This window comes from Canis lupus, chromosome 32, assembly GCF_011100685.1.
Source record: "Canis lupus familiaris isolate Mischka breed German Shepherd chromosome 32, alternate assembly UU_Cfam_GSD_1.0, whole genome shotgun sequence".
Classification (NCBI taxonomy): domain Eukaryota; kingdom Metazoa; phylum Chordata; class Mammalia; order Carnivora; family Canidae; genus Canis; species Canis lupus.
In genome coordinates, this window is record NC_049253.1 from 37,151,131 (window position 1) to 37,173,245 (window position 22,115).

At 38.8% G+C, this 22,115-nt stretch overlaps 1 protein-coding gene across 4 annotated transcripts in view; it reads right to left on the reverse strand.

The window, feature by feature from the left end:
- Nucleotides 1-8,846: 8,846 nt before the first annotated feature.
- ANXA3 (annexin A3) overlaps nucleotides 8,847-22,115 on the reverse strand; it is a 43,504-nt gene continuing 30,235 nt past the window's right edge. For all 4 annotated transcript variants that reach the window (XM_038582340.1, XM_038582338.1, XM_038582339.1 and 1 more), the window contains 6 exons: nucleotides 21,292-21,348; nucleotides 20,834-20,927; nucleotides 19,092-19,187; nucleotides 18,131-18,189; nucleotides 16,681-16,803; nucleotides 8,847-9,241 (listed from right to left, as the gene is read on the reverse strand). In XM_038582340.1, coding sequence (XP_038438268.1) covers nucleotides 9,182-9,241; nucleotides 16,681-16,803; nucleotides 18,131-18,189; nucleotides 19,092-19,187; nucleotides 20,834-20,927; nucleotides 21,292-21,348 — 489 coding nt within the window. In that variant the 3' untranslated portion in view covers nucleotides 8,847-9,181. The remainder of the gene's footprint in view (nucleotides 9,242-16,680; nucleotides 16,804-18,130; nucleotides 18,190-19,091; nucleotides 19,188-20,833; nucleotides 20,928-21,291; nucleotides 21,349-22,115) is intronic.

Consider the following 22,115-nt stretch of genomic DNA (forward strand, 5'->3'; position numbering starts at 1 on the left):
CAGGTTCTATGCAGGAGCCCAACGTGGGACTTGATCCTGGGACTCCAGGATCACGCCCTGAGCCAAAGGCAGACACTCAACCGCTGAGCCACCCAGGAATCCCCAATTATGTCCTTTAATGCCTAGTTCCAAGTTTCTGTCCCCAGGGAATTCTTCCCGACAGAACTCATCATTCCTTCATTTCAGTTTGAGGCAACTTTTAATAACCTGTCTTATACTCCATATAAACATGTTTTAAAATTGTTAGACCAATAAACTGTTTAAAATTGACAAAACACAACTAAGAAAAAACAAGAAAGTGAGTTCCCTGTAATTTTACCACTCGGCGATAAACAGTTCATGTTGTCTTGTATGTTGGCTTCCAGTCTTTGTTTTCTTTCTCGCTGCTTTATCAACATGCTTTTTTCCCACTTAACACAATATATGAGTGTCTTTTTTATATGTCTGTCTCTGTATCTCTATATATCTACATATACATTTTAAGGGTGAGGAGTGGTCCATAGCATTTTTTAATAGCATTGTTACAAAGCATATCACAGTTTACTGCAGCTAATGATAAATCGCTAGCATGTACATGATGCTTACATATGCTGGGCCAGTCTAGGTACTTACAAACATTGATCCACTTAATCCGTGTAACTCTAGGGTACTGGCTTAAATACTGCTATTATTCAAATGTCACAGATGAGGAAACTGGGGCATAAAGGGTTTAAAGAATCTGTCCATGATCAGCTAGTAAGTTTAGAGCTAGAATCTGAACCTGAGCTAGATTGGCTTCAGACTCAAAACCATTGCCCTGAATGACATGAGTATTCATCGAGCACCCAATAATAAGAATTTTCTTCAAATATCTTTTCTTTAACTCTAATAGTTAGAAACAACAGGTGTGAATCTTCTCTGAGGCCAAACTGCTGTGAAGCAGAGCAGTCAAGTCAGCCTGATACTCAAGCCCATCTACCACCATCACCACCACCACCACCACCATCATCACCAACATCAGCACCACCGTAATGCTGCCTTTGCTAACGAGCCAGGCATCTGTCTTTACTTTCCCTTCCTCATTCCCCTGATCATCAACTCTTTGAGTCAAGAAACATGTAGCTTTATTCATCTTTATACTCCATCACTTAGCACAGTTCCCAGACCATGGTTATCACATAATAAATACTTGAAGGAATAAAGGACTGTAGGAGTTGGCTTGACAACAACCAAAGAAGATATTTTATATGAGGAGATCAATTCATACATGTTTAAATAGAATTTTCAGTGCATGACCTGGGTTTTTCTTTGCAGACTTGGGTCTCTAACACAAAATAAAACAAAAACTTTTGCCTTAACGGTCGATCTTATACCAATTGTTACTTCAGGGTGAGCTAAGAGCTCTGCAAGTCACCCTAGGCCATTATTTATTGCCACGTCCGGTTCCACAAAGCTTGTGCTAAAAGAGGACTTATGTAGGTTTTGATGGCCCATTTTCTCTAACGCATGTGTTTTAGAGTGTATACAGCTGAATGCGCTGCTGTTTTGGTTTCTTGGGTTTGGGGGTTTGGGATTTCTTTTTGCAGTTTACTGTGAGAGCTGTTCAATCACTCCTCACTTGTAACCCTCCTCCTCACTTGAGATTCTCCTCTCCCCGACTTTTGATTTTGTTAAATCCACGGAAACAGGGCAACTCTGGTCTCAGAGCAGGGCTGACCTTCTGGTAGATAAAACTGGCATAAAGCTGAGTTTGTTGAAACTGGAAGAAATATAGTACTAGTAAAACAGTTTATATGCAAAGCAACTAATACTTGCTTTGCTTTAATCATCCCACAAGAGATGTACAGAGTGGGTGGGAAATAATCTAAGTTTGTCAGTTTGCCAAGATAGAGCTGAAAAGAAATCTGGGGTACTTTCCGTGGTTCATAAAACACAAGGTTATAGGGGCAAGAAATTGCCAAGAGGTCTGCTTTATCTTCTTTTCTAATTACAAACTAGAAGAGTTAGCTTTACAACACCCTTAAATCCCCCAAGTAGATCGACTATAAGCGATTGTTGGTCTTCCAAACCGAACCAGAGAATAACAGCTAACATTTACTGGGCATGTAAGAGAGGGCAGGCCCTGTGCTAAGTGCTTTACCTAAACAGACTTGCCGAAACAGACACCTATCTGAATCTGAATAAGTGCTATTGCCATCCTGGCTCTATAGGTAAGGAAACTAAGGCACAAAAATGTTAAATAAGTGGCTCACCCACGTATCACACAGTTATCAACTGGGGGACAGGAAATAAGCCTAAGGAGCCTGTCTTCAGATCCTATATATCTAACCACTGAAGTGCACATATTTAACAAGACAACATTGATTTCAGGGAGCATTTCCCTCAAAAGCATCCAAAGCCAGTCTTAGAGTTACTCTCACTGTGCAGGACTGAAAAAGTATCGTTGCTTTATTCCGCAAGTGCTTGTTGAACGCATCCGCGTCCTCTCTGCCATTTGCTGGGCAAGTCCAGACCAGCACAATTACTACTAACTACTTGATTAAGTTAAATTCTTTGCATGCTCCGCCTCACTCAACCCTCATAACAACTCTGTAAGGTAGATGCTGTCATTATTAAGCACCGAACTGAGCTGTAAAGGATTTAAGTATTTATCAAATATTTACCACTATAAACACTGCTTTAGCAGAGTATAGAGCCAGCACTTGGATCCCATTGGATCTGACTCTGAAACCACTGCTTCAAAGACAAAGTGTGGAAATTAGAGGTTGTCAGTAGGGCACAAAATTAGGGAAATGGAAAAAGGAGAAGATACACGCAATAAAAGTCTGAATTACACTATTTTCACCTTTTTTTTCAATATGCCCTTATCAATAGGCTAGAGAACCTCCTATGCACTATCTTCATTTGTCATTTTGTAGCTCCTAAGGAACAGACCAAATATCCCATCACTAATAGAACGAAGTGTACCAGTCTCCTGCCTCCTGTAGTTCACCACTCAGCGTGCAGGACGCGCTCCAGATTGCTAATTTTCTCCTCTTCATAATCCTTGGGGACTAAATTTAGCTTGTACTGAGATGACTTGAATGTACTCACTAGGCGGGTGATCCATGGAAGAGTCAATCTACATTTCAAGTCAGAGCAGATGGTCTTGGGAATTGCGAGAAACGAGAGGATTAAATTAAATGATCCATATGTTCCATTAAGAATTTTATAGCAACAATAAGATGCTCAGACCATAACAAATATTTTATAGGTAATATAATGAAGATGTTTCCAAACTGTTGAGATTTGGCCCAGTTATTCTGAAACAATTAAAGTAGGTTTTGCTTTTGGGACACGGAGCCATGGGGTCCACTTTGAACTCGACCTGCCACCTTGTGGAAATTGAAGGCAATAAAAAAAACATGGCCTTTGAATAATACACTGTAATGATAAAATGATCTAGGGCTTTACTGAGGGCTTAGCACAAGCTATGTACTATGCTGAACACATTTTAAATGCTTTCTCATTTATGTATCAAAATTACAAGGGTAGGGGCTATTACTATCCTCATTCCAAATGTGAGGAATATGTGAGTTAGCAAAGTAAAGTAATTTCTCTAAAGTCACAGATCTGGGCAGCAAGACCCCAGGGGCCATGCTCTTGCCCCTGGCACTGGCCTGTGCCTTATACTGCCCTTCTCATTCTCATATAATATTAAAATATTTAAATAAGCATTGTCATTCTTTGGCAGGATCACTAACAACAACCCTTCATCTTGAAAGGGCCGTGTTCCATCAGAATCATCAGAAATATGCATTTAGCAGCTACCAGCTGGTCCAATGCAATGTGAGGTGAGAAGGATGGGAGGAGAGGGATGGAGGAGGAGAGCTTTCCTTGGAGTGTCTCATTATCTGTGTTCCTTTCTCTTTGCAGCATTCTGTCAAGGGATCATCACTCGCTCCAAGTTCTCACCTTCCTCCTACTCAAACACACACAGATACCAAAAGGCCTGGATCCTAAACATTGGCTTCTCTGCTGTATAACCTTGGGCTAGCAACCTAACCTTTCTGGGCCTCATTTTCCTCATCTGTAAAGCGGGAATGATACAGATATGTATAACCATGCTTTGCTGCACAAAGCACTTAAGACAGACAAGATAACTCTGAAAATAAATGAAATCTAAAATATTTAGCATAGTACTCAGCACAATGTAAGTCCTTAATTCATATATACAAAAAATTGATTATTCTAATATCAATTCCATAATTCCTCATCACATTTGAATAGTATTCAATACTTTAGAAGATAGCTGTAATCATTGCTTCCTGTGCTCCTTACAACAACCTGGTGCAACTGGTAGAAAAGGTAGACTACCACATGTTACACATCGGTGACATGAAAATTTATCATGTACTCACCGTGAATAGGGAACTGGGCTAGGAATTTAGGGATACATAACACACACATAGGCATCCACAATAGTTCAGTGGGTGTCCTTTTTTCTGACAGAGGACACAGTCAATTCTTCGGAAAGGAAAGTTACGAAATAATAGAAAATATATATATACCAGTCTCTAGCTCTGATTCCTGACACAGAGGTTTTTTTTTTTTTTTTTTTTTTTTTTTTAAGATCCATATATTTATTCATGAGAGAGGAAGGCAGAGACACAGACAGAGAGAGAAGCAGGCTCCCTCAGACTAGGACCTGGATTCCAGATCCCAGGATCATGCCTAGAGTCCAAGGCAGACATCCAACCGCTGAGCCACCCAGGTGTCCTCTGGCACCAAGCTCTTAAAACTTCTGTTATTTCCTAAGTGATAAGAGCCCTAGGAGCATCTTTTAATATTTGATCTTTGCTAATGAGGAGGAAACTCTGGGTGGGTTCTGGGTGGCCCCTGGATGAGGGCTGGTCAGTCATCAGAGAGACCAAACCATGATTAGAATCTTAAAATTGTCATCCTTGCCTCCCATTCTCTTGAGAAGGGAGAGAGGCTAAAAATGGAATTAATGATGATCATTCCCACATGATGAATAAATATTCCAATAGTATGGAGTTCAGAGAGCTTTCAGGTTGGCGAACACATGAAGACACTGGGAGAAAGACTTCCAGGAGAGGACATGGAGGTTCCACACCCTTGCCCACATACCTTGCCCTAAGCATTTCTTCTATCTTGAAGTTCATCTGCATCTTTTATTAAATGCTTTTATAATAAACTGGTAAACATAAATAAATGTTTCCTGAGAACTGGGAGCTAGTCTAGCATACCTCTGGAACCTCCGATCTATAGCCAGTCAGTTGGAAGCACAGGTGATAACCTGGACTTGTAATGGCATCTGAAGTTGGGGAGGGGGTGCATCTTGTGAGATTGAGCCCTTAAGCTGTGGGACCTAATGCTAAATCCAGGTAGATGGTATCAGAATAAGTTGAATTGTAGGACTTTCAGCTGGTTTTGGAGCATTGTTTATTAAAAGCTACTTGCTCCCCCAACATTAGAAATGGGTGATCGGCACCCATTAAAGAGAAAAATCCAGTTTCTTCCTAGTTTTGTGTTTTTCCTGCTACATTCTGCCTTTTAGTGACTGGAGACGAAGGCTACTTCTGTGGCCATAGTGAGGCACCATAACTTCAAAGAAGCACAAGGGGTAGAGAGCCAGATAAAATTATGCTTCTCCTACTTGTGTGAGGGCAACTTTCTGGACTCCTAGCAGTTGTATTTATGACTTACGCAGTGGAATGATACATAGCTGTCAAAATAAATAAAATACATGACATGCAATGATATGGATATCACTTAGCAAAATAATATTAAATGAAAAAGTAAGTCTCAGAGATTAGATAAGCACAAGACAGTATAGAAAAAAAATTAAATGAAAAACTATATAAAAAGAAAGCAAGGTGACAATCAATATGGAATTCAGAATGGTCAGGTAGGGAGATTCAGAGAGGATGGGAGGGGAAGGTCGCGTGGTTGGTAGCAGTTATTGTGAAAGTCTTAGGGTTCACATTGGAGAGTGGATGCCAAAGTGCTTATTGCATTATAGAAATCAATAGAGAGAAGAATGAATGGGCAGGAAGGACAAAGGAAACAGAGAAGGAAGGAAGAAAGGAACAAAGTTGGAAGGAAGGAAGGAAGGAAGGAAGGAAGGAAGGAAGGAAGGAAGGAAGGAAGGAAGGAAGGAAAGAGGAAAAATGTATACGGGAGAGCTCTAGTGAAGAAAACCATTTTTCCAGAGGAAAAGAGAAGAGTTAATATCAAAATCCAAAGACAGTAGAGAGGGCAGCCCCAGTGGCCCAGTGGTTTGGCGCCGCCTGCAGCCCAGGGCCTGATCCTGGAGACCGGGGATCGAGTCCCACGTCGGGCTCCTTGCATGGAGCCTGCTTCTCCCTCTGCCTGTGTCACTGCCCCCCCCCCCACTGTGTGTGTGTGTGTGTGTGTGTCATGAATAAATAAATAAAATCTTAAAAAAAAACCCCAGACAGTAGAGATTACTTCTCCATAACTTTGGAGAATGTGGCCAAGATTAAAATCTAGTAATGCCATTTCAGGAGTTTAGCTTGATGCTAGGTAAAGGAGAGCCTATAGGGATTCAAACTCCTTGCTTCTCTGGAAGTCCCAATATCCTGCCCAACTTCACAAAGTACTTCTCCCCATGGTGATGAGTAGCTTGGAAAAAGTACTGTGTATAAGGGTAAAATTTCTGAACTTTTCTCCAAGGCTGCCTTAATGTATTAGTTTCCTTTCCCCCAGCCTGGGAAGCTGAGGCTCAGGTATACCTACGAATGTTTACCCCAAATTCACTTATGTAGCTCAGGTGCACAGAGGAAAAACTTTATCTATCCCATAAAGATTTATTATGTGCCAAGCACGTGCTAAGAATTAGGACACTGCAGTGAATGTAACAGACAAAAATCCCTTCCAACAGCTGACATTGCAGGTTTGAAAAGAAGAGTGACCCTGGGACAGCAGGATAAATTTTAAGGCCAAATAGTGGAGTTGGCTGCTTGGTTGGGTTCAAGCCCTGGCTCTTCCAATGGGCAAGTTAATTAATTTCTCTCAGGTTCCATTCCTGTATCCGTGGATTCATGTCTGCACTGTAAAGTTCTTTCAGGATTAATGATTTAATATATACTATGCTGTTTAACATAGTGCCTGATAGACAGTAAAGTACTCAATAAGCATAAGCAAGGATTTATTGCTTGGTGAGACACTCATTCACTAAATCACTTCAGCCAAAGTCATAAGGCAAATGACACCTGACTACCTTGATTACCATATTCTATCAGTTTTATTTCTTAAGTATGTGCATGGATTTTTGTTCTCCCTGGCCATTATCTTACCTCAGGCTGACACTTCTAGACTTGATTATAGAACCAGCTTGCCAAGGGGGCTCCTGCCTCTAGCTTTCTTCTCCCAGACATTCCTCCCCCTTGAGCAAAAATTTGACATCATTTCCCTTAATGAAATCCTCCTGGAATGCTCCTTCCATTCACTAGTCTCCCTTGCTTATAAACTCTTAAGCATGAGACTTTTGTAATCTGGCCTCTGCCTATCACTGGTCACCATAGCCCTGCCTTGTCCTCTGAGACCCCACCACATTAACCTTTGGGTAGGGCGGTGCACAGTGTGCTAGTTGATAACGCTGTGACTTTGCTAGTGCTCTTAGCTATCTGCAGAGCCTCTATTCTTCTTTTTACTGGTGCAGTTTGTGACCTCTGATAGGATGAATTACGGATCCGGCCTCCATAGCACTTTTCTCTTACACGATGTCATTTCTCTCAATGTACACGGTACACACAGTGTTGTGATTATACGCACATATCTCTCTCCCTAAACAGGTTTTAAGCTCTTTGGCAAAAGCAGATGGGTCTCAGTCCCCTTGGTGTATCCAATACATACTTAGCATAGAGTTTGGCATGTGGTAGATGATCCACATGTTCCTGTTGAAAATGTCTGCAATGCTGTCATGAGCATTTTGATGTTTCTTGGCAGTAATAATAACATGATAATTGAACACTTACCTCGTCCAACCACAGGGCTAAGTGCTTTGAGGGCATTATCTTATTTAATCTTTTAAAAACCCTAAGAGAAAGGTAGGTGCTATAATTATCACCATTTAACAGACGAGAAAACTTCAGTTGAGCAGGGTTTGGTAGTTCCCAGGGTCACAGAACCAGGAAATGGTAAGGCAGGAAGTCAAAACCAGATGTGTTGGACTCTAAATCCTGGTGCTTTCCTTCCTGTATGCATTTTGGAAACACTAGAACAAGAATTTGTTGGTCCTTCTGAAAGGCCTCAGAATGTTTGCCAAGGGAATCATTAATTAAAAGCTCTGGGCTCCTACATCTCTGTTTCTATGGCTCACACATTTATCATTTCTATGCAAGTCCAGACTAATAACTCCAAATGGACAGTATTACCTTATATATTTCATATTAGTTAAGATATTTCATCTTAAGTTGCTGGCAAAAAGAACATGAGGAATTTTTTTTAATGCATAGTTTTACAAACTTATTTTAGAGGAAAAGCATCTTTAGAGAATTGGTTCTACATACCCATTCTGGGAAAATAGAATTTAGCATGAAATGACCACAATGCATGTTTGCCATTCTGACAGGAAGTGGTTAGATTTATGGTTCAGCAGATGTCTTCTAAGGGCTGAATAACTTCTCCTGCACTGCCACTCCTATAGCTTGATCACAGCTAGAAAGAGCAGGCCAGGATTACACACAGCTTCATTCTTTCTTAAAGATAAATGTAATTAATAAGGTAATAGATAAATTAAGGCAGCAATACCTTTTATTTAAAAATGCATTTTAAAATACCGTTAATTGTTGGCGATCATGTACAAAACAATGTTGGCATATGTTAAAAACAAAGACAAATTTCCTTTCATAAAAGCAAAACTTTTATTGACTCTGATTACAAATTTAATGTGTTAGAATTCTACAAAGATTCTCACTTCCTAAGCAGAAAAATAATTTGTATCATATTAGCAGATCCTTAATACATTTAAAAATTTCATTTATGAGTTACTACAGGATGCTGAGATGCTCTACTATAATCACTTTTTGTTGTTATTATGGAATGATGAAAATGGCCATTAGGAAAACAGTTTGCTGTTTACACTTGCTTTTACTTTAAACTCTGAGAAAGGAGTAAGCAGACTGTTGGAAAGGCCCGTCGTGGAGCAGTGACCTTCGGAGATTATGTTCTTGACTCAGTCATCTCCCCCACAGATCTTTAAGAGCGTGAGTTCATAGTCTCCAGAAGTATCCGACTATAAGGAAAAGGAGAGAAGGACAGATATAGCATAAATAATGAAAGAACCGTAAATGAAAGAACCGTAAATGAATGAAATCCCACAGCTCTAGGGGATTCTCTGGGGTGAGACTCATGACCTGGATCATTTAGTAAAATGCACCTGTAATTCCATTATTCATTCATACCTGAGTGTAATTATTCCAGCCTAGCATCTTCTTTACAATACATAATGTTTAAATTCTTCCTGATTCATTGCAATTGAATTTCAATTTAGGTTAAAAAAAATAAGATTGCGGGACGCCTGGGTGACTCAGCCGTTGAGTGTCTGCCTTTGGTTCAGGGCATGGACCTGGAGTTTCAGGATCGAGTCCCACATCGGGCTCCCTGCATGGAGCCTGCTTCTCCCTCTGCCTATGTCTCTGCCTCTCTCTCTGTGTCTCTCATGAATCAATAAGTAAAATCTTAAAAAAAATAAAAATAAAATAAAAAGATAATAAATAAGATTGATTGCATCAATTGTGTGACATTATATTACTTTTCTAATAAAACTTTAAAAATGACAATTTTAATAATACTATATTAATATTCATCATATGCTTGCTCTTCTAAGGGTTAACTACTTTAATCTTATAATCCTTTTAACTCTATGCAGTAGGTGCCCTAAGTATGTCGATTTAATGAGAAATGAGAAAAACAGAGGTTAGGAAACTCTAAATCAAATAGAGAATAAGCAACAGAAGTAGGATTCAAGCCAGATAGCCTGGTGCCTTAACACCATACTATACTGCCTGATTTAAGAAACTGAAACAAACTACACTCCCAAAGAGTATACTTTCCAGTTCCTTTCCTCTAAGCTGCCAAAATACATCTTGGTTCAGAACAGATATCACGTGAGTTTGAGGCCTAATGTACAAAGATGCCTGTTTGCCATGCAAAACAGGTAAAACTTTTGCATGGCATTGGTGGTTAAACTTGGCTTTTAATCTAGACTGCCTAAAATCCTCACATTGTTCTTATTCTATTCAAAGCAACTCAAACAGTGAGCCCTCCTTATCGCTTAAGTTTCACATCAGGATAAATATGAGAGTTAGTAGTAATGCAAAGGAAGGCATAAAGAAGGATCATTTAGCGAAGAGATTATGCATTGCTTTCATAATGAGACACCCAGGCATTACTATACATTCTCCTGTTTTATACAGATTGTAGCTCTTTTTCTATTGGTTTTTCTAAGTCTTGCTCTACCATATGTAATAATCTCTGAAACTGCTGATAAGCCAACAATGCTCTACTTGTGTATTAAAACAGCTCCCGTTAGCCATCTCTGACCAAGCTGTAAACAATTTTTAGCAGTTCTATCAGTTAGGCAAGAAAATACATCCAAGTAGCTTAACAGAGCTATATATAACTTCTGATCCACTGTTGATGCTAAACAAACGTCCATCCTTTCTCCTACCTCTATACATCTTTTTTTTTTTTTTTTCAAAATCAGCAAAAATAAAATTTAATTGTGCGCCGCAGGTGTGGGCAGTCCATCCTTCCTTGGGAAGGCCCGCCAGCCGTCTTGAGGGAAAGCACCCCTGTTCTTCCTGCAGATGGGTGCCTCAAGGACCCAGATGGCTGGCCCCTGGGGTGGGCCACCTCAGCCCGCGGTAGGGGGTTGGATCTGAAGAGGCAAGGTGCACAGTGGGGGCCCCCCGGCACTTTCCATAGGCCCTTGGCTCCCTCTTCGTCGTGGCAGGCTCCAACCCTAGGCCAACCCTAATTAAGATTAGGCCATATTAATTGCTCTCAAGAAACTAATTGTCTCTATTGGTGTGTTTTTAACAGTGCCACCAACAATTCTCTCTTCTCCCGACTTTTATCCCATCTTTTCATCCTCTACATTTAATCCATCCTGCTGATTATTTCTTTGCAGTGTTTTTTAACTTATTCTCTCCATTCTGACCATGGCAAATCTACTCTAGGCTCACATCTCTTGTCACTAGTTTCCTTGGCTCTAGATTCATCAACTGTATTCTCCAAGGTGTTAATTCTTATTGCTTTGTAAATCAAGTCCAATGGCCACCATGTCCACCAAGCCCTTACTTTTTCTGTAAGTAGTCCTGGCTTTTCCTTTTTCCTCTCTGGCATCCTTACATTTGTCTTCTGCAGGCTCACCCTCACCTATCCAGCCATTAATTGTGAGTAATGCTTAAATCTCACTTCTAAGCTTTCTTCTCTCTTAATTTATATTTTCTCCTTAGAGGATATCATTCATGTCCAACTTTCAGTAACATAATTGACTCTGAAAATATATCTCATACCACTAGCTACTGACCTGACAATTCTACTTACATATTTCAAAGACATTTCTAACTCAACGAGTGCAAAACCAAACTCATGAACTTTCTCTCCCACTCCCCAAAAAGTAAAAGAAAACAAGACACAAAAACAAAAACCTAAAGCCTAACCTTCTTGTAGGTCTTAGCACCACTATCTGATCCCAAGTTAAAAACCTGGGAGCCATCCTTGACACCTTTTTTTTTCTTGTTCCTTACACCAAGATATCACATCAAGTCCCCGAAGTTTTAATTTCTAAATATCTTTTGACTTTTTGTTCTTTGCTCTCTTTGCATTAGTACTTTGCATTACTCAGTCATAGCAGCTCCAGTATGACTAATAAAATAACTCAGTACCCCTAAATCTCTCCTTTCTTATGTCCAATTCATTCCCCATGGCCACAGGGATCTTTTCAAAATGTACTTCTGATCACGACACTATGCACTTAAAATGAAAACTCTTCAATATTCTTGGGCTAAAGACAGATCCTTAAACATTGCCAAAATGGTCTTGGGTGATCTGGTCCCCCCAGCCTTATTTTTCATCATGTCTCCTTACTATGAGGTCTTTCCACTTGTAATTCCATTTCCTTTTGTTAGAATGCTCTACTGACTCTCCGACCTGACAAACTTTGTCCACTCTTTTTCAGATCTGAATCATAATTTTCTCATAGAAGCTTTTCCTATAGGTTGTCCTCCTATCATATGGTCTTACAGCACAGTGTCTCTTTCCTTTATGTTTAACATAGTTGTAATTTTACATTTATTTGTAATTCCATAAGGACAGGAAACTTTTTTTTTTTTTACTTTGCTTGTAATTATAACCCTCAGTAAGGCACACAATATGCATTCAGTAAGTATTTTTAATTGAATGGATGAAATACAAATTCTGTGGTCTCAAAACTCTTTTTTAACTGAATTCATCTTGCCACTCAGATTTTGTCTTTCAGTATTCCCCAGGGTAGACCCCCAAATCGATCTAGTGCCTTACTACTTCTTTCTGTCCTACTCCTTACCATATACACATTCCTAAAGCATTCACCTGAGTCCCTGTTGAGCACCATAGCACTTGCCCCACAGGAGGCACTCAACACAAGCTTATTAAACCTGAAAGGAAGGCTTAAGACTCATTTCCCCAGGAAACATTCCCTATCTAATCCCAAACTTCTTTACTTTCAGTTCCTACATTACTATCCTCTGGATTGCATAAACTAGTATTTAATTGTATGTTGTTTCATATTATCTTCTTCTAAGTGTTTTTTTTATGCTCATCTCATCTCTACATGGACTACGAATTGAGGATGGCTACTATGTTTTCCATTAAAAGACCCTGGAATTGTGTTATTTATTAAATAGCCACTTAATTTGTTGCTCAATGAAATCTACCAAGAAAATGAAATTTTGTATTAATATCTTACTATTAAGTAATAAGACAGACACAGTTGTTTTTCACCTACTTCCTTTCTCTCCTCTTACCACCCATCCCCAACTGTTATCACCTGAGAAAAGTGTTAATGAACAGAGAGAAATGTCTAAACTACAGGCAAAAGAGGAAGACAAAATGAAAGGTCAGGTAATATATGAAATGGTACTCTAGCTGCTGAATTATGGAAATTTAAGCATCAAAAAGATCCTATTTGGGACGCCTAGGTGGCTCAGGGCATGGTCCTGGAGTCCTGGGATCGAGTTCCACACCGAGCTCCTTGTGGGGAGCCTGCTTCTCCCTCTGCCTGTGTCTCTGCCTCTCTCTCTGTCTCTCATGAATAAATAAATAAAATATTTCTTTTTATAAAAAGATCCTGTTCATCAGTATTGAAAACGTAACGAGATTATTTGATATATTTTATATTTAATAATGTACCTTTATTTGTTTGTTGTTTCTTGCAATGTGATTTATGCTTTTGTTGTTCAAAAATTTGTTCCCTGCTTCTGGGTCACAAAGGTAATTCTTATTTTTTCTTGGATTAACTTTATAATTTTATCTTTTATATATTGTTTTTTTTTTATATATATATATATATATTTTTTTTTTATATATATTGTTTTTTAGTTCATCTCCAGTTTACAGGTGATATGGTGTTAGGTAGGATCCAGTCTTAGTTTTTGCTATAGAGTCAACCAGGTTTCCCAATATATTTTTACTAAATAATCTGTCCCTCCCCTACTGATTTATGGTGCCCCTTCTAGCCTATATGTTTCCACAAACAATTGGATTTGTCTCTGAGGTCTCCATTTTGTTCCATTGATTCATTTGTGTTCTTAATCCAAAACTACATCTAAAACAATTAATAATCACTTTGTACCATGTCAGTCTCTAGTAGGACTATCCCTTTCCCTATCTTTACTCTTTGTATTTAAGGTTGATTAGTCATGAATCTTCATTCTTTCATATAAATGTTAGAGTAAGTCAATCCAGGTCCTCAAACAAATCCAGCTGGAATGTTGATTGAAATTGCATTTGATTTATAGCTTACTTTGAGAAATAACTGACATCTTTATAATAACCTATCACATCACTCAAGTGAACTATCTCTCCATTTATTGACATATGTTATGGTGTTCATAACAGTATTTAAGTTTTCTCCATCATTATGTAGTCTTGGTCCAGTGAATTCCTGAATAGTTTATAGTTTTTCATTTCTATTATGAATGGTATCTTAATTTTGATGATATAGTATAAGAAATACTGTTCATTTTGATAGGTTGATCTTTATCTGGCAACACTGCTGAATTTTTATTACTGATGGTAATTTATAATTCCTGATTTTTCTAGAAATATGATTGTATTTACTGAAAATAATGAAAGCTTCAACTCTTCCATTTCATCCTTACACATTTTTTCCTTCCTATCCAGTACTCTCTAGGCCCCCTAGTCCTCTCTGAGACAGTACTAAGGTATATTAGTATAGTATTTATTAGTATATAGGAAGTATTATTGTTCTGATCCCTATCTTAAAGGAACTATATCTAAAGTTTCTCCACTGAGTTTAAGTATGTACTTGCTATAATATGTTGGTATACAAGCTTTATCAATTTAAGGAGGTTTGCTTCTATTTTTAATTTGGTTAAATGTTTTTTTCTTACAATAAATAGGTATTGCTCCCTTTCCAAAAGCTTTTCCTACAAAGACTGAAATAATTATAAAATTATCTTTTATATGTGTGGAATGTGGGCAATCACATTAACTTTCTGATGTTGAGCCATCCTTTTACTCCTGGGTTAAACCTCACTGGATTTTGATGTATTATTTTTTAATAAACTGATACATTCAGTCAATTGGCTCTTTGCTATCTATATTCATAAGTGAAATGAATTTGTCATTTTCTTTGTCCTCTGTCTTTGGAATCAAGATTATACTAAATTCGGGGCACATGGGTGGCTCAGTCAGTTTAATATCTGCCTTCAGCTCAGGTCACAATCCAGGGATCTTGGGATCAAGACCCATGTTGGGCTCCCTGCTCCGTGATAGCCTGCCTGCTTCTCCCTCTCCCTCTGCCCCTCCTTCTGCTTGTGTGCTCTCTCTTTCTCTCTGTCAAATAACTAAAATAAATACAATCTTAAAAGAGATTATACTAAATTCATAAAATGAACTAGGCAGCTCTCATTTTTCCTGCCTTCTGGTACAACTTGCATACGATAGGAATATCTGTTCCTTCAAAGTTTGGTGAAGCTCACCTGTGAGTCTAGCAAATCCTGGGGTTTTTAGGAAGGTAGTCTTTGACCTCCTTTTTAATTTGTTTCATACTTATTGATCTAGCTGAAGCTCTCTCTTTTTTTCCCTGATCCAACCTTAACATTTCATTTTTTAAAAAATGTACATTAGGTGATAGAGATGAGGAAAACTCATGCAATTTTATTTTATTTTTTTTCCTCACGCAATTTTAAATTACAAACTGAATTCTTCAGCAATGAATTCTCTTTCCTATCAAGGCACCACATAGCTGAGATGTATCCTAATATAATAAGCCTCAATTAGCCAGCCACCGAGGGAGGGAGAACTAATGGTTAATTTGATTTTCTAGTTTGCTGAGGGTGAATTGAAGACCTTCTTTGTGATTCAACCTTGTTACTGGCATCTTTATAAAATATAAGAGTCTACTTTTCTGCCTTAGATATAGTACAATATGGTTAATGTTATTAAATTTTCCTGTGTTGATTGAAACTATTTTAATGTGTCAGAATGGATTTAAATTGTATTGAGTATGAGTGGATGAAATCTGCTCTAAGCCTCAGGCACAGTCTGAGAGCTGCCTTTTTGAGTAAGTTCCCGATTTCAATTTAAGCATGCATCTCCTCCTGCAAAGATTTAGTGTTAAGAGAAAAGTTCCAGTTGAAAGAAAAAAAGGATTTGTTTTGATGAATGAATCTAGTTGATCAATTGATGTGAAAAGGGAAGTCCATTGGTAATATTTACCAAGATTACATGTGTCCTTTACATCTGCCTCAGCAATCCTGCAAACTTACCAGAATTTATCCCTTAGATACACTTGTGCCTTATGAAAATGGGTATGCATATCACAGCCCTGTTTACAATAGCAAGAAACTGGAAACATTTATTGGTATGGTGGGTGCAAATATATAAATAATGGAGTGATATGCAGCTGTTAAAAGAATGAGAAAGTTTCCTATTAACTGAAATGAGATGAGCTCCAAAGTACAGAACCATGCTATCTATATTTTGAGTAAAACAAGAGGAAATTTAACTATGCCTGAAACTAATGTGACATTGTATGTCAACTAGACTTCAGGTAAAAGTAGGAAATTTAAAACATGTATTTTGTTTTCCTTCTATTGTCATAAAGAAAAACTGAAATAAAAAGAATAAAAAATACTGTAATATAAAAATCAGGTAGATGACTTGCATATACAATTCACAAAAGAAGAACAATTAGTGGCCACTAAACCAAAAAAAAAAATGTTGAGTATCTATTATGTGCCTGGGATTTTAGAGTTAAAAATAATCACTATCTTTAGGAGACATTTTGTGACCACTATTTTAAACTCAGAAAACACATTTATACGTTGGCAGGGAGAAAGAAAACTCAGTCACGTATCTCTATGTTTTAAGGATTATACAGAAAAGTGGACAAATAGAGAAAGGCAAAATGTATTTCACTATTTTTAAGATGAGACTTACTTTAATTGCTGAATATAGGGAATAGCCATAATGCTTCTTAAACTCTGCTCGAATGTCCAAAAGGTCAATTTCTGATCTGGAAACCATTATTCGGTTCAGAGTAAACTCATCAGTTCCAGCACCCTGTTAAGAAATACAGGTGTCCACAGTACAAATCTCACTGGTCACAAAACAACATATAGATCTGTATTTATAGGAAACAGATAATGGTGCACAAAATATTCAACCACAGTGACTCTTCTTCACTCATTTGTCATCAAACTTCATCATTCATATAGTCAAGAAATATTTATTGAGTGCTTATTCTGTGCCATCACCATGCCAAATGCTGAAAACAGAAATGAGATATCCCTGCTAGGCTTCCAACTTTGTAAAGAATATGCCACATAATCCAACATACAGGAAATCTTGGGTACTATGGGGGTGTGCGTTAGGAGGGCCTAAAATAGATCAAGGATTGGGAAAGGTCTGCCTCGGGCTGAAGTAATCAACCAGATGAAGGAATCTACTACCTGCCAGACATGCTTCCATGCACTGTGTATATGGTAGTGAAGAGCACAGATTCATCTCTATTTGCATGGAATTGACGTTTTAACGGATAGAGATGGACAGTAAAGAAAGTTAACACGTTATTAATAAGAAATATGAAATGGGTTGTGACCAAAAGAAAGCCAATCAGCCTGTTTAGTCAGGAAAGACCTTTCTCAGAAGAGATGAGCCACAGGTAGACCTGGAGGAGGTACATTCCAGGCAGAGAGGGCAACAAACACAAAGACAATGATGTGGGAAGACACTTGGCATGGTCAAGGACAGAAAGAAGGCCAAGGTGGCTGAGGCACAAAGGGTAAGGATTAGCAGGAATAGTAGAACTTCAGAGAGTCGGGCAAGGCTAGCTCCTGTCGGGGCTCCCCACTGAAGTGAGTGAACACGGGACAGAGAGCAGCCTTGGTGGGTGGTGAGGTGAGGGACAGGAAGCGTTCACTTTGGATGTCACTTTGAAGGCACATGTGGATCTCTATAGGAAATGTCCAGTCAAGAGACTGAAGAAAGCATTTTCTCATGTGCCAGGCTCTGGGCAAGGGCCTGAAAGCCAGAAAATCCCCTGTACTCACAGACCTCACCGTCTAGCAGCAGTAACAGACATGAAAGTGCAGGATTTCTATAGAAAAGGCTACTGACTCCATTTTTTTTTTTTTTTTTTTTTTTAAGAAAAGCAGCTGGAGAGGCCACCAGACCTAATGAGTCAGGTTTGAGGTTTGCTGTTCTAGAACAAGTTTTACTGACTACTCTCTTTACTATCTCTAGAATGATTAGGATACTATCAACCTACGAGACAAACGAGTACTCCTCCGAGGAGGAAAAGGACATGAAATTCCATCAATATTATGCAACTTCTTTTTATATTCTCCTTGAGGGAGACTGAGAATGGATATGAAATTTCCAGACCTACCTTTAAAGCTTGATGCAGTCTTGCAGCCAAAAAGGCAGGCATGTTTCTGGCACAATGAACTGTTATAAAAAGCAAAGTAATATGTTCAATTTCACTTAATAGAAATTGAGTTAATCTACGGTAGTATGTTTTTTAAAAAGATTATTTGAGTAACCATCCCACTCCACCCCCCCCCCATCACTACTGGCTTTTATTTAGAATGGAGAGGTGAATGCTTCACCTGAATTTCAAAGGCTTATCACATCATTTTTGCACAGACCTTTAGCACAGTCATTATCTTTAGTCATGGGGAAAATATAATTACCTGCCAAAGAAGCTCCCACAGCAGCTCACTCATCTCCAGAACCCAGACACACCAACACCTACACTTACATTGATAACTCCCTAGGGTGTACCATTGCTCCATTTCTAGCGTCTTCGACTGCTGATAAATAACTTGGGCCCAAAGACCAATCCGCTTACATAACGGTGTTTGTGCCTGCTTGTTAACCCATATGTCTCCAGGACCAGCTTGGGTCTGTGACTGATTTTCTGTGCACTACACCCAGTTAGCTTGGCCAAGAGGGAGGAGACCTATGGTTCTGACCTGGGCTCAGCTTTGGGAGCTACTGATATCTTCCAAAACTAACCAAATATGGTAAATTACTAAATTTAGTAAATTATGAGATTATTCAGTTTTCAACAAGCCTTAATAAAAATGCCAACAGAAATGTAATATTTTCATCTCTCAAGGAGTTTACAATCCAAGCATGGTGATAAACTAATACAAAGTTAAAAGGCAAAGTAAAACCTAAAAAGATAACTTCTTCATGCATTCATTTAACATATTTGTTGAACATATTTTGTGCACTGTGGGAGCATAAAGATGGATCAGTCAGGATTCTTATAGGAAGGACTGAATCTTCACATTGGTTGAAAACAAGTGCAAAGTAACTCGGTTTATAAGCACTTGAGGGCTTACCTATTGCCAGCAGTAGGTCTTCAAAATGCCCAGACAATTCTCCTTTGATGCTGTCCTCAATGTCCTTCTGGCTAATATTTCTGTATTCATCAAATGCTACAAAGCGGCACCACAAAAATATTTAAAGCATCCCATCTGACCACAATTGAATATATTCCAGTTTTTTATTTGATATGCAAGTTGTTAAGTGTCAAACTCAAAAACTCCTTTTCAAACCATCAAAATTTGAGCATGGAAGTTTTGCCTCTTTTTTAAAATATCATCTACAATAAAACCGAAATTCCATAGGCCATTTTCTTCAATGATTTCTTTCTCTCTTCTCTCCTCCCCCTTCCCAGGCTGATAGAATTTAAAATAGCCTGAAAAGTTAAATGAAAAATAACTTATCTAATAAGGTGGGCTACTTTTTAAAAAGAGATTTTATTTATTTATTCATGAGAGACACAGAGAGAGAGAGAGAGGCAGAGACACAGGCAGAGGGAGAAGCAGGTTCCATGCAGGGTGCCTGACGTGGGACTCGAACCCGGATCTCCAGGATCACACCCTGGGCTGAAGGCGGCGCTAAACCGCTGAGCCGCCTGGGCTGCCCAGGTGGGCTGCTTTTAAATTATAGCAGCACCTGGTGTGCTGCTATAATAATAGTGTGGTTGTTAGTCAAATATGCTTTATCTGCTGAAGAAATCTTAATTATGAAGATTTCTTTCTGCAGAGTAAATCATTTCCTAAGGCAGCATGGCCTACTCACTCACCAGAAGGCATTCAAATGTCTTGATCAGTTTTTGCCAAAAAGCAAAATCTATATGTCACTAAGTACACAGACATACTTTGAAAGCCAAGTAAATTTTTTTTTCTTTTTTCTTTTTTTTTTGAAAGCCAAGTAAATTTTTCCTGAGGAAATTTTGAAAAAGACTTTGGAGAGAAATCTAGGATTGTTTGGTTTTTATTTTCAAATAAAGATGCTAATAAAGCAACTAAAATATACTATTACCATTATTTTATAAAATAAGTGAAACTTTAATGCCACAATTAAGGAAGGGCAATCTCAGAACTAAAATGTCATAGTAATATCCTTATGTTTCCTCATTTTTCCATCAACTCAGCATAAGCCTAGTCATGCACTATGGTAGCTCGCTCAACCAGCACCTGGAAGCCAAGTCAGCTGTTCATAGCAAGCAGAGTTCTGGGCTTCTGGGTGCTGTTGTTTCCAGAAAGGTTCAGGGAGATACATGAGTGTCAGGAGGTGGGTGCTTGGCAGTTCCGTGTAATAGTTGGTCTGCCCGAAAGAACTATGCCGCCTTTCCCCATTTATCATCACATCAGAAAGAGCTGAATGTTAATCCTTGTAAACACATTAACAGATAACCTGTTTTTTCTGGAAAGCGACTAACTAGGGAAGAGGTGGATTGGAAGCATTGCCTTCAGGCTCCTCTGTATCACTGGAAATTATTCCTCTCTGCTTTTACCCCAGAGGGCTCCCCCATTTCTTCTCCCTGTTGTCCCTCTTCCATCTGTCACCTGTCACTCACTAGGTAATGCATTCAGCCTTCAGGAAAGACAAGAGGAGGGTCACTTCTGCCTTGAGTTGGAACACAGCTCCCCATGTATTCTCCGGAATTGTTTATACATACAAACGGAAGAGCCTTTGCAATTTTTAACTTCATTTTCCAGAATTTTGCATATTAAATCCCCAAACATTTGCAAATACAACATGAAGTAAAAAGGATTGTAATGTGAGCGCATACTCAGTTTCAGGTGAGGATAGCTCCTTAAACACAGGATCTCAGTGAACTTATCTTCATCTGTGCCCCATCTGTTCTCCCCAGCATTATAGAGAATCTATCAGACAAGAAGGAAGACTTAGAATGTTATTATGGACACAATCTCTCCCTCCCTCTGTTCTCTCAGTAGGAGGGTGTCGGACCAAGAAGAATGGGAAGTTTACTTGGTGGTAGAGGTTAGCGAGATCATCTCTCACCCAAGGCCTTCACTATTAGCAGACTAGGAATCTGAGAGTCAGGGAGGTGGAGCCAGAAGAAACACCACTGGGGGAGACAGAAAACTAGGGGTGGGTGATGCCCAGCCTTCAGGCTGCACCTCCAGAGGGGACATGAGAGGACAGCCTCTGTTGGTGCCTCACCAATGAAAAGGCAGTCAAACGGGAGACTGGTTACAGGGTTGTTTTCTTTGCTCTATTACTGACCTGGGCATCCTTTTTGGCCAGATGCTCATCCACTTTCAGACTTTCATCTCTTCTGCCCTAAACAGGGAAGATGAAGACAAAGGCAATCCCTTTTATTTATTTTATTTTATTTTATTTTATTTTATTTTATTTTATTTTATTTATTATTTATTTATTTATTTATTTATTTATTTAGGCAATCCCTTTTAAAGACAGAAGATTCTAATGCTCAGTATTTCAATCAGCAGGACATTTTAGACGTTTTTCTCCAGTGGAGGCCAAGAAGCACAGAGGAATCAGGCACTCAGGGCTCCTGTTCTGGCTCTGAGTACACCAGCCACGAAGTTTGTAACAAATCACATGAATCTCTTCCTCTGAAAACTCAAAGACCTTAAGGGAATGAACAGACAAGCCACAGACTGGGAAAAAATATTTACAAACACACATCGGATGCAGGACTTATATCCAAAATATATTAGGAGCTCTTAACACTTACTTAAGCAACGAAAACCTAATTATAAAACAAGCAAGAGATCTGCACAGGCATCAGATATACAGTTGGCAAGAAAGCACATGAAAAGATGCTCAATATAATATGTCATTACGGAACCGAAAATTAAATAAACAAACAAGAAAATACCACTACATACCTATTAGACTGGTTAAAATCCAAAACCCTGACAATACCAAATGCCAGGAAGAATTTGGAACAACTGGAACTGTCACTCCTTTCGAGCAGGAATGCAAATTGATAAAGCCACTTTGGAAGACAGTTTGACCACTTCTTACAAAACCAACCATTCTTTAACTATAATCCAGCGACTGTGCTCCTTGATATTCACCCA